General features: G+C 37.9%; 1 protein-coding gene across 2 annotated transcripts in view; it reads right to left on the reverse strand.

The window, feature by feature from the left end:
• NEK9 (NIMA related kinase 9) overlaps window positions 1–14,995 on the reverse strand; it is a 44,846-nt gene extending 29,851 nt beyond the window's left edge. For both annotated transcript variants that reach the window (XR_011169055.1, XM_069092247.1), the window contains exons 1-7: window positions 14,548–14,995; window positions 10,665–10,842; window positions 7,469–7,524; window positions 6,856–6,926; window positions 5,254–5,359; window positions 3,204–3,335; window positions 558–668 (exon numbers count right to left, since the gene is read on the reverse strand). Coding sequence is in view for 1 of the 2 variants with exons in the window: in XM_069092247.1 (XP_068948348.1) it covers window positions 558–668; window positions 3,204–3,335; window positions 5,254–5,359; window positions 6,856–6,926; window positions 7,469–7,524; window positions 10,665–10,842; window positions 14,548–14,763 (870 nt within the window). In the remaining variant the exon portion in view is untranslated. The remainder of the gene's footprint in view (window positions 1–557; window positions 669–3,203; window positions 3,336–5,253; window positions 5,360–6,855; window positions 6,927–7,468; window positions 7,525–10,664; window positions 10,843–14,547) is intronic.
• Between the last annotated feature and the right edge of the window lie 2,700 nt (window positions 14,996–17,695).

The following is a 17,695-nucleotide window of genomic DNA, read 5'->3' on the forward strand; positions in this document are numbered from 1 at the left end:
TTTATATAAAATAATATTTTAAAAATAAAGTATAAAATATTATTTAAAAAAATTTATCCCCTCAGGAAAACATTCACTAAATTTTTTGGGGGTAGAAGCAGACAATACATAAACTATAATTTATACAGGACTCAGTGGAAAGTGTTGTTTTTGTACATATACACATGTACATGTTATATACACACATAGATATACAACACACACATATATCTCACACACATTTATCAATATGTATATATGTGTGCATGTATGTACAGTATGCACAAGTTTAGAGTATCCACCCCAAATGTTCACAAGGACTATTTGTGCCCAACCTGAGATAGAGCATTCCAAGCTCATACTGGTCTAATCAGTCACTGTCAGACACACTGAAACTTGACTCTAGCATAGTGATGTCATTTTGGTGCTCTTTGAGAGTGAAGGACAACAACCGTGTGTGTGTATATATATGTGTGCATATCACACACACACACACACCTCATCACTCTCAGCTGATTTTAGCCTCACTTTGTGGAGATAAGACAGAAGAGGACAAATTGAAATCAAGTCATGCTCACCTGATCAAGGCATGAATGAACCATTTGGATCAACTCTAAAGAATATTGGCTGGAATCTACTTCCATGGCACGGATCCCTTGCACAATCTTCACACACAGATTAAGAGGATTCTAGGAGTCAATGAAGAATGTATCATCTTCCGTACAAAAAAACCCAATGCTATATAAGACTCAATTTTTTTATTTTGTTATCTTTTTAAGGAAGTGGTGATAGTTTTATCCCAATCCATCTTTTCTTACCCAATACCCCTTATGAGCTACTAGAATGCATTTCTAAGATACCTGGTCAGAGTGAGAGATATGATTTGACTATTATACCGAATACTGCTAAATTAAGAACTGACCAACATTAAGAACAAAAACCTTACCTATGGACCTCAAAATCACAATACTGCAACTGAACTAACCAGACACATGAATAGAGAATCATGACAAGGAAAGGAAGGATCAAACCAAAAATTCTAGACGTGAGGGATGGAAAGCATAACTCAGGGTATAACAATAATCAGAACCAAATGAAAAGCAAACACAGAACAACCATGTTTCTTTGCCTTCACTAGCTCCTTTGCCCTAAAAGTGACTGTACTTTGTTGTAGTATGTAAAGGCAATGATTCTGGGTGGATAAATATCAAGACTCAAGATACAAGAAAGATGTTGAATAAGGGAGATAATGAATTACTGAGGAAATTACTCAAAATAAAATGTTAATTCATAACATGAGACAATCATTGGTATGACGAGCTGGTTTTATCCAAGAGAAAGCAATAACTATCATAGTGGGAATTGGATTTCAGGGCATTATGGCTATTAGAAGACTATCAAACACAAATCAAATTGTCTTGAATACTAGTAGACAGAAAATGATTTTTTTTCTCCTTTCCATAAATACTCATGAAAATGATTTGAATTTTTCTGTCTCTTCGTAGTTGTTAAAAATTTCACTTAAAATAGGTAGTGAAACAATTTTAAATGATTTGCTCAGTACCAGGCTATAGGCCTAAAACCCAGGTCTACAAACTCCAAGTTCTTTATATGAATTATTTGGGCATACTGCTTTCCATGGGTAACTCAAGTTAGAGAAAAAGAATTATAATAAGTAATTCACCGACTATATTAGTAATACCATTCAAGTTCATGTTTGATATGGATTTTTATACTGGAAACTTCAGTGTTTTTGAGATGCAGTATTTCTGAGTTTAGAACATATCTGATTCAATATATGTGGTTAAAGGATATAAACAAATAATTCTCAAAAATAGAACAGCAAACTATTAAAAACTCTCTTCCAAAACGCTAATAACAAGATATAATAACCCATTAAAAGACCTCTAAGGTTTCATCTCACTAGACTGGCAACAAGTTAATGCTGGAGGGTCAGGAGGAAGACAATACACATTATCTGTTGGTGGAGTCTCATCTAACCAGTCTGCTAAACAATGAAGAATTATGCTTTAAAAAGGAGGGAAGAAAAGACAGGGGGATGGGAGAAGGACTGACTAAAATGTTTATCCATTTTGACCCAGAGGGCCTACTGCTAGCCATATGCTCCAAGGAGGTCCAAGACAGAAAGGACTCACATGTACTAAAATATTACTAGCAACATTTTTTTTGTGGTAGTAAATAAAGTAGGTACCGATCAGCTAGGAAATGGCTAAACAAGTTCTGGTATGTGAATATTGTGAATCACTGTTCGGTAAGAAATGACGAATATGAATACAGAGAAGCTTGGCAGAACTTAAATGAACTTATGTATACCAAGTAAGCAGAACCAGGAAAACAACATATACAATGATTACAACAATATGAATGGAAAGTACAATACAAACTGAATCCTAAAATGACCAAGCTTAGTCAAAGAAAAGATGAGAAAATATACCTTCCTCTTTGCTAGAAAGTTAGGATATAGAGAATAAGGGGAGCCTATGAACATGGAACGACTCATATGCTGTCAGAAGTGACTGATACCTTGTTTGGTTTTACTGAACTGTTTTTTCATCTTAAATCTTTCTCACCAGGGAAAGCTCACTGGACAGGAAAGGTTGTTGTTACTGTTTGGTAGTTTCAGTCATGTCCAATTTTTTGTAACCTCACTTGGCATTTTCTTGGCAAAGACACTGGAATAGTTTGCCATTTCCTTCTACAAATCATTTTACAGATGAGGAAATTGATGCAAACAGGGTTAAGTGATTTGCGTAGGGTCACACAGCTAATAAGTGACCAGGTCTTCCTGACTCCAGATGTGGTTTTCAATCCATTAAGTCACCTAATTGCCCCCAGGAGGGAAGGAGGAATAGATATATTTAGAAATGAATGTGATTTAAAAACAAAAGAAAATAACTGACCTAGTTCCCCAAACTGCAATATCTTACCATCACCCTCAATTAATTTTTAGTTTATACCTGTTGGTAGATGTGTTAATCTATAAAATGATAATAATATTTGTATTGTACTAACTATCTCACAGGGCTGTTATGAGTAAAATCTTTTGTAAACTATAAAGCACCATACAAAAGTGAGCTATCATCACAATACCACACACACTAAAATGAACAAATTTAATAAAATTTGAGTCTTATAGACAAATGAAGTTTTTCTCTGTAAACCAACTTTTGCCACCTTCATATAGTGAAAACACACCAACTTACTGTTGCATCAAAGGTCCTCTTTAGGGTGAGCAGCTCAAAAATAACACAGCCAACCGCCCAGATATCAGACTTGAAGTTGTACTTCACCCCCTGGCAGAGTTCTGGAGACATGTAGTATGGGGTTCCTACAAGCTGAACAATAAAAACAAACAAACAAACAAAAAACAGAAAAACAAAATCACTTTCTAATTAGTCTGATTTCCTAAGGCTTGTATTGCTAACAGCTCAGCGTTAAACTTGATTTTCTAGATGATTTTAGAGGTTTCAAACAAAACATCAGAAATAGAATTCAGTTATATGATATGTGTATAGCTTGTCTGAGAAAATACCATCAGTTTCTTTAGTTCAAACTTGCTGAATTCCTGTTATAAAAGAAACACCTGCACAGAAAAAGTAGTGAAACCATTTGACAGGCCCAAGTGCCCTAGGATTTAATTTCCATATTGCAGAGCCCCTTAAACATTTAAGATACATTTCAAGCTTCCCAGACACAAATGTACTTGCTAAAAGTTCACAAAAGGGGAAAAAATGCTGAAAGTGGGGTGAATAAAATGATTTGGTGGAACTGCTATTCCAACTAAAATGCACTGTTCCCAAAGCAACTTTTATCATAATTCAATTTTATATCTACTCCAATAATCCAGCTTCCTACATATTTGCTCCAATTTTGACAAGTATTTCCAACTACTAAAATGGTTCTGGAAACATGTTCTAGGTCCATCAATATGTAGTTCTTTGTATGCTAAAAGTAAGGACTACAAATGCTCCAACATGCACTTGTTTTTACTAAGTTTGAGAATCACTATTTTTGTTCAGTTATTCAGTTTATCAGCTGAATATCAACTATCAACCTACTATGAGTACAACACTGTCTGATGCTGGAAAAAATACTAACTCTTTAGTTAGGTCTTGAAAGATGGGTAGAATTTTAATGGGTAGAGATGAAGGAATGATGTGAATAAAAGGCAGCAAGGCAGATGAAATTTTTTAGAAGAAAAAGGTTATGATAACTTTTGTGTAATGTTTTTCTTGAATTTTAACTGACCAAAGAAGAGCAACTGTAAATTCAAGCCTGTAAATTCAAATGGTCTTTCTCTCCCTACAAGCTCACTGGTTGTCACCATCCAACATAGTCTGAGTCCCTAAAGTATAGTGATTTGCAAATTTAGTTCACACCCAGAATGTTTCTGATTATTTCTTGGGATGTCTAGAAATTGTTTAATACTTTAATTTACTGAAGTTAAAAAAATTTTTTAAAAAAGGAAGCACTATAAAATGACTGTGCACAGTGGCACAATGGATAGAGTACTGGGTCTGGAGTCAGGAAGACCTGAATTCAAATATGCCCTCAGATACTTACTAGTCGTGTAACCCTGTGTGCCTCAGTTTCCTTATCTGTAAAATGATCTAGAGAAGGCAAACTATTCCAGTATCTTTGCCAAGAAAACCCTAAATGGGGTCATGAAGAATTGGACAGGACTGAAACAAGTGAAAAATAACTATAAAATGAAATGACTGATGGTTTATGACTCCCATAAGGATGAACATTCCAAACAATTCCCCCAAATGAGGTCACCAAGAGCCGAACATGACTGAAATGACTGAACAACAATAAAAATAGGGCTGTGAATGGACAAAGACTCTTGCAAGCAGAAACGTAAAAAAAAAAAAAGACACTGTAAGTACAAGAAAAAAGACTCTTGAAAACTTGCCTCAGGATGAATTATTACTAAACACTGGCTTGAGGATTGTGAAATATGTGTAGTACTGTGGAAAGATCACTGCACTGGATCCAGAGGAAGATAATCTGAGTTCAAAGCCCACCTCTGACACTAATTTTATTATTTTCGGCAAGTCACTTAACCATTGGAGGCTTTAGTTTTCATATCTGTAAAACAAAGGGCTGTCCCAATGGCCTTTCCAATTCTAGGTCTAGGACCTAGACAGCATAGAGTCTATGCCATAGGTAGAGGATACAAAATTCCTGTATCCTACAGCAGAAAGAAAAGGAAAAAACCAATAACTTAAGACAATGGCAATATATACTTACAGTTTCAGCCATGGAGTACTCAGAATTAAGTTTCTTTGCCAGCCCATAATCTCCAAGTTTTATCAGGTTTGCCTTTGTTAGGAAAATATTTAAAGTTTTTATATCTCTGAAAAAGAAATGATACATATTAAACTCCTGTATTAGTTTCTTTTTTTATCTTCTTTAGAGTTCAAAGTAACCATTCTAGTGACACTATTAAAGCAGTGCAAGCACTATAATATTAATATGCAGATCCTCTTATGAGACCCTAGTCAAAATCTCAAAGCAATGACTATCAAACCTTTTAACACACTGTATTTTAACACCCAAAACAGGAACAGATAACTTGAATTCTAAACTTTCCAAAGAATAGGAATGTCTCCCACACCATTGAATTCCTAGAAGAAGGGTAGGAAAGAAAGATGATAAAACCCATGTTCTAGGTCACTTTGGTCCCTGCAAGGCTAAGCTGCCTTTGTCAAGCACAATTTTCTGGCAAACAGCTGCTTCAGATCAAGAGACAAGAAAGTCATTTTACTATCTATCTTACCTTTGATTGGTTTCAGGGTCTTTACCATACCAAAGGGGAGAGACTCTAAGGCCCAGTAAGCAATGTGGCCAAGCATGTTACTATCTCTGCCTATACAGGTTACATTTCTAAAAATGTTTTCTATATGATCTGCTTAAAGTAAGCTCTATCTGGTTCATTCTTTGGCTTCCTTTGCTGAAAAATGTGTACAATTCATTGTAATAAAACTAATTACTTTGAGAAAAAAAGTAGCATGCAACAACCACCACTCAAGAAGTATCAAAAAAGACTATCACAATTAATCTTTATTGGTTAATGATTGACTCAATAAAAGTCTGTAGATTGGACATGGTCTCAGAATGGTCTTATTCCTTCATTGGGAAATAATGACAATACAGACTGTCATAACAGGAAAAATAAGAATGTTTTATTTAAATTGAACAAAAATAACATAAGCACAAAAGAATAGTGCTTTCTAATTGTCTGAGTGGCTCAGAGAACATAACCAGCTTTGCATTTTAATTAACTTAATACAATTTCCTGTGCAAGCATGGGACATGTTCATGAATTTATTGACTCCAACATTTACAGCTTTCACTAGCAAATGAACGCTAATAGTCTTAATTAGTACTTAGCTTATTAGGCAGATGTGTCTATGGCACAAACATGGTTTAGTCTCAGGAACTAAGGATGACACCCACCATTAGTCATTTTTTCATTTCTAAATTTTATTCTATGGGGGACAGCTAGGTGGCGCAATGAATAGAGCACCAGCCCTGGAGTCAGGAGGACCTGAGTTCAAATGTGTCCTCAGATGCTATTCTACGGGGGACAGCTAGGTGGCGCAATGAGTAGAGCACCAGCCCTGGAGTCAGGAGGACCTGAGTTCAAATGTGTCCTCAGATGCTTGACACACTTCCTAGCCATGTGACTTTGGGCAAGCCACTTAACCCCAAATGCCTTCCAAAAAGCAAAATAAATAAATACATAAATTTTGTTCTATGGAAAAAGATGTTACTACTCTACTAAGAAAGCAAAAAATGCTTATGAAAACACTGGCTTCCTAGTTTCTTGAACTTCTTTTCATTCGTTACCTATGGAGTATCCCAGCTCTGTGGATGCAGCTCACCGCTGATACAATCTGAAATAGGTACCAGATCACCATCTACAGATGAAAGAAATTATATTTTGTATTGAAAAAAATAAATTCACCGAAAAGAAAGCACAAAAGAAGCTGCTGCCAAAGCTGGATTTCAAGTCATAAATGTCCTCCTTGTTGAGTAGTACACGATAGAACAGCAGACATGGAAGGCAAAAGCAGATCACCATCATAAAATAGCTTTAATGCAGTTATAAGGTATACCAGTGACACAGATTTTTTGTGAACTTTTGGAATGATACATGCTAGCAAGTAAACCTAAGCGGGTTTCTAAGGAGAGCTATAGAGCAATCAGTAAGCAGAAACACAGCGTGGGAGAGCTCATAAAGCATTATTTTGTGGGAGGAAAAACTTAAAAGCAGCTATAGACAGCCCTCATCTTCACGAGAGACTGTCCTCTTTTAGTCTCTTGAATATCTGAAACCTAGAAAGGCTTTGACAGCATACTGAGAGGAGCAGGTGAGAGGAGAGCAAACATAAGCAAAGAATCCCAGAAGTTAGAATTATCAAAGAACAATTCTTGCCCCCTCCATATTAATCTGAAATACCTCTTCCTCAAACAATTTGTCCTTCTGACGCAGGATTTTATCATATAGGTTTCCTCCTAAAATTAAACAATGGAAAAAAGAACATTTAGAGAAAAGCTCTGCTTAGTTAACAGATTGATGCTTAGTTTCTTTATTATCTTTTGGTGTTTTATCCACCCACATAGGAAAGGCGGAGCTCTCAAAGCTTCTTCACAAGAAAGAACATCTTGGCTTTTCACTTCTTAAATATCTTATCAAAATTTTCTCTGAGGCAGCATTTCCCAAACTATGGAAAGCTTTAGGTCTGAAAACATATAGATTGATAAGTACCACTTAGGGGAAACTGAAGAATATCCCTACAAAAAGGTGGGTGAAATTTTAAATCAAGGAAATTTTAATTCAGAATAGAGGGAATTTAAGTCTACCGTCACACTGGAAAAATTTACCATACACACATATATGTATATAACTTCATATTTAACATTTTAGGAGGCAAATACTAAAATGCACCTTGCATAAATACTAAGGTTCCACACAACACAGTTGCCCTAAAGAAGGGCTCCTTACTCCAACAAGTAGATTCATTGCCCAAAGAGCTAAAGTGATGTTTTTAGAAAAGATGACAAGAGTACAAAAGATCCTTAACTGAAAATAATGGATACAGTAAATAAAATTCAGGTCACGTTGATCCTAAAATTTAAAGGGGGAAAGGATCTTAAGAGCTCCTCCTGATCAGGCTTTGATATAATCAACACCACCTATTTTGTTTCCTCTGATGTTCTTTTACCAATTTTTTCTGCTGATGAGATGTTTTGGCATATTTAGGTCCTTTTACCAGCACAAGGTTTCTTTTTTCCTTGCTAAGTAAAAAATGTCTCTGCATGTAAACATGAGAACATCCTCAAGTTCTCCCCAATCATTAATTGCTACCTAAGTCATCTTCTTCCCACTGAATAAGTGGTTTTGATCACCTCCCTCTTGCACATTTCCCTATAAAGACAGCCATACTTTCTACTTGCATTTCTAAATCGTATTTCAAGCTTAGCTAAACCTTGCATCTTTAATTCCTTGAAATTTAGCAAATAAAATTTTCACTAACCCTACCATTTGCTTTCATTTATCCTAATCTTGGTGAAGAAATTAACTTGCTGTAATTTCTACTAATTCAGAAAATCACAATACAACTTCCCAGATCTAGGTCTGATTGGGATCAAGAATAATCCATATAAACAAAAAGTGAAACTGTCTGAAAAGATGTCTTTAAGACCTTTCTCCAAGTAGGGATAAGAAACAAGACAAACACTTATTAAGTACCTACTTTGTATATAGCATTCTGTTACATACTGGGGAGATGACAAAGTTCAGGTTAAGAGATCCCTGTATTCAAAGAGTTTAGAGACTAAGAGAAAATAATTTAACTTCTGAATCTCTCCAGCAAAATGAGGGATTCTAAACTGAGGATTTCCTCACAGGCTGATCAATTCATAATGAATTATTTGGCTATGAAGACAAATGAAATAACTTAAAGAGGAAAATGGATAAATGAACTAGAGATACAAAGTCATACTATTATAAAGTTAGAGGAGAATATAAGGTAAGTCCTCTCATACCTATGGGATGAATTTATGACCAACTGACAGATATAAAAGACAAAATAGACTAATTCAATTAAACATACACAAAAAGCTCTTGCACGAATAAAAATAATCTCTGCTAGAAGTTATAGACTAGAGAATTTCCTTGTACAAACTTTAATAAAAGTCTTATTAGGTAATTGGCAAAAATCTATGAGATTAAGAACTGAGCCTAACTATAGAAAATGTCTAAGGATATAAATTTTTCAAAACAAGAAAAGTAAAATACCAACAACCACATACAAAAGTGCTTAAAATCAGTAATCAGAAAAATTCAAATTAATACAACTCTGAACTGATTAGATGGATTAGAGATGGAGAAACAAAAAGACTTTTACAGTGAGAGGTGATGAGGGTATGAATTTATAATAAAAACAATGGCTAATCACTAGCAATTTCAAGTGAAATATCATTTCATTTGATCAAAATAACCCTGGGATGGTGCTGTAATTGTTTCTATTCGATGAAACTGAGGCAAATGGAGGTTAAGTGACTTCCTCAAGGTCACACAGCTAGTAAGGGTTATAGGCTGAATTTGAATTCAGGTTTTCTTGAGTTTCTCCTTCATCACTTTATTCACTGTCACCTAGCTACCACATTTAAAGTCATGGCTGTATGAGTAGAGTGAAAGGGATGGATGAAAGAAATGTTGTGGAGGTACAAGAGACAAAGCTTGTCAATGACTACATATGAAGAATGAGAAAGAGGGAAGAATTAAGGATGATTCTGAGGTTGGGAAGCTTGGAGGCTGGAAGTGCTCTTTAGAGAAACATTTTGGAGGAGAAATTTTTGGGGAAAAGTAGATAGGGAGAGGTTGGGATGAAAGGTAGAACATGCTAAATTTGAAATGCTTATAGGATATCCAGAAGGAGATATCTGGCAGGAGTTGATCTATCTGTACAAAAATACTCATAGCAGCACTTTTTGTAATAGCAAAAAAATGTGCCCACGACCAAGAAACTGCTCAACAAATTGTGGTCTATAAATGCAGTGAGCCATATGGAATGGCAAATTCAAATATGGGAAAACTTATATGAGAGGAACACAGTAGAATCTAAATAACAATAAACACAATTACTACAACTTTTTACAAGAATGTAAATGAAGCCATCTCTAAATGGCAAGAAAACTGATTAAAAACATGAGACAAGATTGTTATTAAGTTATGAAGCATATTTCATCTTTTCTATTAAAAGATGGGAAACAACTTCAGTATGAAGTTGCTGGCACTGTTAGTTATATGTACTCTTTTCAAGTTATTTCATTTAACTGTTTTCGGGGTTTGTACACTATAGGGGATTAAAATGGAATTATGATGGAGATTTGTATAATGTGCTGAAACAAAAATTGCTAAAAAAAAGTTTAAGAACTATGCTTCAGAGACAAAGCTATGACATTGTGGCAGAAATTCATAATCACAGAAACAATTAATAGTCACATTCATTTCACTGTATCATTTCAAAACACTCCAGGGACCAGATTACTTCTCGTGAAAACATTTAAACTCCATATTACAGATGACAGTTCTTTTGTTCAATTAATAAAAGCATCCTAGAGGAAGTGTCACTAAGATCTGTGCTTACCATTACAATACTCTAGTTCAATCAGCAAGGTGTTGTTGTCCATGAAGTGATTATAGTAGGCAATAATGTTGTCATGTTGTAGCAGAGCCAGAATAACAATTTCGTTCAAGGCATCACGACGTTCTTTCTCAGACAATCGGGTCAAATCAACTTCCTTCCACACAACCAATGAGTCATCCTACAACATAGTAACATAAGTATGATGCTTTCTTCTTTCCTGTAAGTAAATGAATCCACATCTGCATCCACAAGCCTAGAAAGGCCAGATGGACCCCTGCTTATTTAATTTTTTGCCTTTAAAAGAAACGAAACAAAGTTTAGGCAGAGACTATATCAAATTATTTGTATTAGCAATCTTTGGTTAGGGAAAAGAAAATAAACAAAAAACTGTTTGGTATGCCAGCTGATTTATGAAATGTAGGGTCTAGATCTGGAACAAGGTGGAAAACACGGATTAGGACAGAATGCAAAGATCCAATAGAGCAGAGAGTAGTGGTGGTACAAGAGGTAATAGGGAATCAGGAAGTAATTATTCATATTTACATACCCTTTAAGGTCTACAAAGCACTCTGCATATATACTATTTGTTAAGAGAGCATTTAACAATTGTAATTTCAATTTCTTAATAATATGAAAATATCAGATTGGGTTCAAGAGCTACAAAATTTAAGCTAGAGCCTCCATCATCCTTTTCAGCTTGTAGCTTAAATACAAACTCACTTTGCCTTTTCACTCTACAACAGACTCCTACACCTAGCTATGTAAGCCCCCCTGTCGCTCCCTAGGTCTGGAATGAGCAGTCTGCTACTCCTCTCACACCTCCCCCTGCCCCAAAACTGCCCCAACTCTTGGGATAAGCTCAAAAATTAATCTGTCCTATAAGCTTTCAGAATTGAAAAAGGACTCTTATCAAGTAGAGTGCCTTCATGTTACAGATGAGGAAACTGAGGGACAGAGGGATGAAAAGCCTCAGTTTCTACATCTATAAGATAGGAATAATAGTACTAATATTACCTGCCCCATGAGACTGTTCTAAAAAAAAGGCTTTTCAAACTTTAAAGCAGAGGTGTCAAACTCATAGGCTGCAAACAGCAGCAAGACTGAAACAGATTAAAATGTAAATGAGAAAAGTTTAACAAAATAAAAATATAATACAACATAGATGTTAACTTGTGGTTTTTCTAAGTCAATATATGGCTGACAGGGATTTATTTAGGAAGGAAAGGAAAGGAAGGAAAAATACTTGAGCTCAACACCAACTGCCTTAAAGTGCTATAAGTAAGTTAGAGACCAGAAATGAATCTATAATTTCTTTTCTTTCTTTTTTTTTTAAGCAATTGGGGTTAAGTAACTTGCTCAAGGTTACATGGCCAGTTATTTCTGGGTGTGGTGCTAAGTGTCTGAACCCAGATTCGATCCCAGGTCATCCCGACTCTGGGGCCGGTGCTCTTACTCACTGTGCTACCTGGCTGCCCAGAAACTATAATTTCAATCATATAGGGAACTAACTGCTCTATGAGGAAACTCCTACCAATGCAGAGTGGCACCTTCTCTGTCACTTAAGCCTAAGAGAGTTGCTTAGAGCAATGGTGTCCAAATCAAAAAGATATGGATAACTGTAGTGGCAAATTGTCTTAGAAAACCACAAATTAACATATTGCATTTCCCGATTATATTTTAATCTGGTTCTGGTAGTCTTGCCAGCTGCCTGCACAGAATGTGACACCTCTAGCTTAGAGCTTCAAGTTTTAAGTAACCTGCCCAGGGTCACAAAGCTATTATGTGTCAGAGACAGAACTTGAACCCAAGTCTTCCTCTTAAGCCAATTCTCTGACCTAGGTCAGATAATACCTTTCATCTTCCAACAAGCTCACAGTGAAAAAAAAATTAAAAAATAGAGATATAACTATCTTACAAATGCAAAATACATTTTAAAACTTTTTTCAAAGCATCTCTGCAATGCTCTCACAAAAAGCTACTTCATGAATATAGGGTTATTTATGAATCTCTTCCAAAAGTTTCGTGGGGGGTGGGGGAAGACCTTTCTAAACAATTATCTAACACGTTTCTTCTGCCCCCACTCCTCTTTTTACTAATACTTTGAAGGTCTCAGTTTCCTCATCCTCAAATAAATTGAACTAAATTATTTAAGGCCCCAACTGGCTCTAAATTTTATAAACACACAACATGGCTTAAGTTCAAGACAGAGAAATATGGATGAACAAAATACATAATGCTTCCAAGACATTTAGGTCATCAATAAAAGTTTAAGTGTTCAGAATTTGGACTTCTTTGGATCTGTAATATTTGGCTTTATGAGTACAACCAAAAGTCCTTAGCTTAACTTTAGGACTCTGAGTCATCAATGCAGGGTACAGACTTCTTATGATAAACACTGCAGGAGAAACCAACCAGAATCCTAAAGTAGCTGGAACTTCCCAATGGCCTTCAAGAACAGTCCTAGGTGCTGGGAATGTTACAATTTAAAAACAATTGCAAGGAATTTTTTTTTTTTGGGGGGGGGGTTAGTATCAGAGAGGCACTAGTGCAAAAGAAAGGCATAAGACTGGGAAGAATATTGAGAGATCTGGTCATTTGGGAAATATACTACCAAAAAACTGTTTAGAGACTTGGAATAGTATGAAAGGAAGGAAAAATTAATTAGTGGGAAGGGAAGACAGCAGGCATTCATGACAATGCCCTAGTTCAAACTTTTATCAAAATGGCAGCTAACTAATGACACTAGTCTCCCAGTGAAGCTGATGTGAAAGCCAGATATGGAAGAAGACACCAGGGACCATGCCCATGAGAATCTGATAAAAATTAAACTGCTGTTGAGTTCTAGTCAGGGTATGATGAGCTAGCAGGGGTGAGGAACCTGCTGCCTCCAGTCCACATGTGACACTCTAAGAGGTCCTCAAGGGCTGCCCTCTGACTGAATCCAAATCTTTTTATAGGGGATCTGTTCTGTGAATTTTGGATTCAGTCGAAGCATTTGCACTTGAGGACCTAGAGGGCCACATGTGGCCTAGAGGCTGCAGGGTCCCCATCCCTGTTGCGACAGGATACTGGATAGGTAAAAATGCTCTATAAAAGGGAAGAAATAAAAAGAACAGGAAAGGAAGAGAAGAAAGGTAGGGATAAGAGAAGGTGGGGAAGGAGGAGATGGGGAAAAAAGGAAAAAGGAATGGTTATGGAAAATTATTTCTTTTTCTCTTTTAATAGATAAGAAAGGAGTGGAGATAGTCTAGCTGAGCTTCATTTTACAGATGCCGAAACTGAGGAACAGGGAGATGAAGAGTCCCCTTTCTACTTCTATAGGATGGGGATAACGGATTAGCAAGGGAAAAGGAAGAGAAACGGTGAAGAGAACAGAGGGGAAAAGGGATGAGGGAAAAGGAAGAATTAGGGGGAAGGAAAAGGGAAATTCTCTTTTTTGAGTTGAAAAGGACTTGCGGTAATCTAGCAGAGCGCCTTCCTTTCACAGACGAGGAAACTGAGGAACAGAGTGATGAAGAGCCTCAGTTTCTACAGCCCTAACATGGAGATAGTAAATGGGGAGAGGGAAAAGGAAGAAGAAAAGGGGACGGGAGAGCGAAAAGAAAGGGGAGAGGAGAAAAGTGGGGGGGGAAGAGTTAGGAGAAATGGAATGACTGGGCCATTTTTTTTCTTTTTAGAGTTGAGAAAGGGCTATAGAGATGATGTAGTGGAGCTTCTTTCATTTGACAGAGGAAGAAACTGAGGAAGGGAGATGAAGAGCCTCCGTTTCTACACCTAGAAGATGGGCTGTTTAGAAGGGGCAGGGGAAGGGGAGGGGGGGAAAGGAAGAGGAGGAAGGACAGGGCCGCGGGCCAGGGGCTCGGGGGCTTCGGCAGCGCTCTACCTCGGTGCGGCGGTACAGCGTGGCCTCCCCGAAGGCGCCCCGGCCCAGGACGCGGATGGGGATGTAATGCAACTCCTCCTGCTCCATCGGGTAGCCGCCACCCGGGCGGGCGGCCAAGCCGGGGCCGGGGCTGGACACGGAGCCGCCGCCGGACTCGCTCCCGAAGTCAGAGTTGATGGAGTCGCAGTGTCGCTCGTACTCGCCCAGCACTGACATGGCGGAGACAGCTTCGCCGGGACCGGCCGGGCCGGAGATGGGAAGGGGGCGGATCTCTGGGGAGGGCAGGTGGCGGTGGGGGGGAGGCCCCGGCAAAGGACAGACCGGGATGAGCGGCGGCGGCGGATGGGCTGTGTCTCAGCGATCGCACTGCAGCTCCGCTAGCCTCCAAGATGCGCGGGGTTCCATATTGGCCCTCGCTGCGTCTGACCCGGAAGTACTTGGGTCCTCTTCCGGTCCTGAGGCTTTTCCTCGCCGCCTCCCCTCCTATTTATACTGTTGCAGTCCTTCCTAACTGGGGGTGGGAAGCGAGGTCTCCGCCTGTGTTGCTGGCGGCAGCGGAGGGAATGCAGGCACTCTAGGGCACCTCGGGAGTTAGGAGAACGCGTCGATCTGGAAGACGAAGCACCGGGAACTTTGGGACAGGGGAAAGTTGGAGCAGGAGGGATTGCAGCTGTTGTTGGGATACGAGGGACCTTTGGAGGTCACCTCAGCCAAGCCCATGCCGCCTGCAACGCCCGCCCCGCGGGGACTCCAGGCCGGGGATGGGGGAGCTTAGCCTCACCGAGGAGCCTGCAACCTTGTGGTCGTACAGTTCTTACTGTTAGCCACAATTATATTGTTAGCAACAGTATTGTTATTGTATTATTCGACCGGACCAGCATTGGCTGGGTTCACAGTTCCGTCCTCCCAGTCTTAAGCAAAAGAACCATCTGCATCCCTCCGCAGCCCGTCCCATGTTTGATAAATCAAGTCAAATGTATTAAAGCGTCTATTATGGGCCAGACACTCGCCTGGACTAGTTGGTTGTTTTTCCTTATACTGGGCTGAAATCATCATTTATTATAGGTAGTATTTACATAGCATGTATGTGACTTAGCTCACGTGATCTTTAACAGCAACCCTGTGAACTGGGAACTATTATTCCTCCCCTATTTTGCAGGTGACGAAACAAGTCTGAAAGGCTCAGTGACTTTTGTCCCAAGAATCACACGGAAAGTGTCCGAGGCAGCATTCGAATTTGGAATCCCAAGTCCGGCGCTCCTAAGCCCTGTGCTACCTAAGCTAGCTAAGCTGCTTTAAACATCAAAATATAATAACAGTCCTAACTATGGAGGTTTTATATATATATAAACTTTTATGTGAAGGGACAAACAAAGGGAAATTCTATTCTGCATTAGATTTTCACCAGCGAGGAGGAAGGGTTTGTTGGGGTGGAAGTGATGGGAACCGGGGAAATGACCACTCCACTTGTGAAAGAAAAGTGGAAGATGAGAGGTAATGTGACATGTATCCTGGATCTTAGGAAAATAGATTTAAAATGTATCCTAGATCTTGGGAAAGTAAATTTAAAGGATTTAGAGAAGGTAGGAACCCAAAGAATAAAATTCTATATGGGAAGTCAGACCCACAAGACTGGAGGTTGTCAAGAATGAAACTGATGTAGATGCACAGGAATTGATCTATTACCATATAATGTAAAAAAAAAAAAAAGTCAAGTACATTTGGGGATGATGGAAACAAATGCAAGTAGTGGAAAATAATTAAAATATTGATCAGTGCAATGATCAGCCACAATTCTAGAGGTCTATTGATGAAACACGCTACCTATCTCCTAACAGACTACACTCAAGTTGCAGAGAGATATTTTCTTGGATATAGCCAATGTGAGAATTTATTTTGCCTGATTATGAGTATTTGTTACAATGTTTTGTTTTGTTTTCTTTCTCAATTCAAGGATGTGGGATAGAAAGGTAGAGGAAAGGTGGAGACAGGGCTTAAAAAAAAAAGAGGCTCTTCAAATATATTTTGGAAACATACCAAAGAAGAACAGAAGCAAGGCCAGAAGGAATCAGAGATAAGCAGAACTGCTTTGAAAGTAACATGTTGAATTTATCATATATTTTAAAAGAAAAGCAAGCTGTACATAATAGATATTTGTACTTTCATGCACAATTCAATTTCTGTTCTGTGTATATGAAAGTGCTCATTTTATTTTATGTCTGTTAAGGTTTCCCCCGAAAAAAAACCACCATCCTGAATAAATGTATTTCTTTTTTGGAATGTGGAATGTAGTCACTAAATTGGTAGATGAGGCAAATGCTGTAAATATTATTTACCTATGTTTTAGCAAAGCAATAAGTTTCTAATGCTATTTTTGTGGGAAAGATATGAATTAGATGGAAAGAGGAATTAAAAGGCATTTATTAAGTTCTTATTATGTGCAAATCACTGGGGATACCAAAAAAAAAACTACACAGTCCTGGCTTATAAAGAGCTCACATAGGGAGAGACAACACATAGGAAGCTTCAGCAGCAGGTCAGATGGAAAGGAGCCATGATTCTTAGGGTACGGTGATAAATCAGATGGTAATACATTTTTTGAATGTTATTTCCATTGATAAAAACCACTTTCATTTCTGATGTTGAACCATTTGACAGAATTTTGGCAGCCAAGGATAGAGCTTTAATTCAAATTACAGATCTAACCAATTAGTAAGTAAACACTTCCACCAGGACAAAGCAAGCTGAAAGAGCTAGATGTGCTGAACTGGCAGGAAGGGTGATAATCACTGAATAGAAAAGGCAGAAATGTAAATTGATTGCATGTCATGCAGAAGAGTAAAATAGGGGTAGCTAGGTGGCAGTGAGTAAAGCGTGGGCCCTGGAGTCGGGAGGACCCAAATTCGGTTCCAGCCTGAGACACTTAACACCCACACAGAAATACTAGCCATATAACCTTGGGCAAGTTACTTAACCCCAACTGCCCTCCAAAAAGGCAAAAAAAAAAAAAAGTAAAATAATGCATCCATATGCACACTATAAAGCAGGTTGTATATTTCAAGGTCCAGTGCTCTAGTACTTTTTCCAAGTAACTTTTCACTTCAATTCATTATCTTCTTAGCAAAAATATACATAAATATATATGTGT

This window comes from Petaurus breviceps, unplaced genomic scaffold (genome assembly GCF_028583685.1).
Source record: "Petaurus breviceps papuanus isolate PSGF00001 unplaced genomic scaffold, PetGlider_PUasm1.0 189, whole genome shotgun sequence".
NCBI lineage: Eukaryota > Metazoa > Chordata > Mammalia > Diprotodontia > Petauridae > Petaurus > Petaurus breviceps.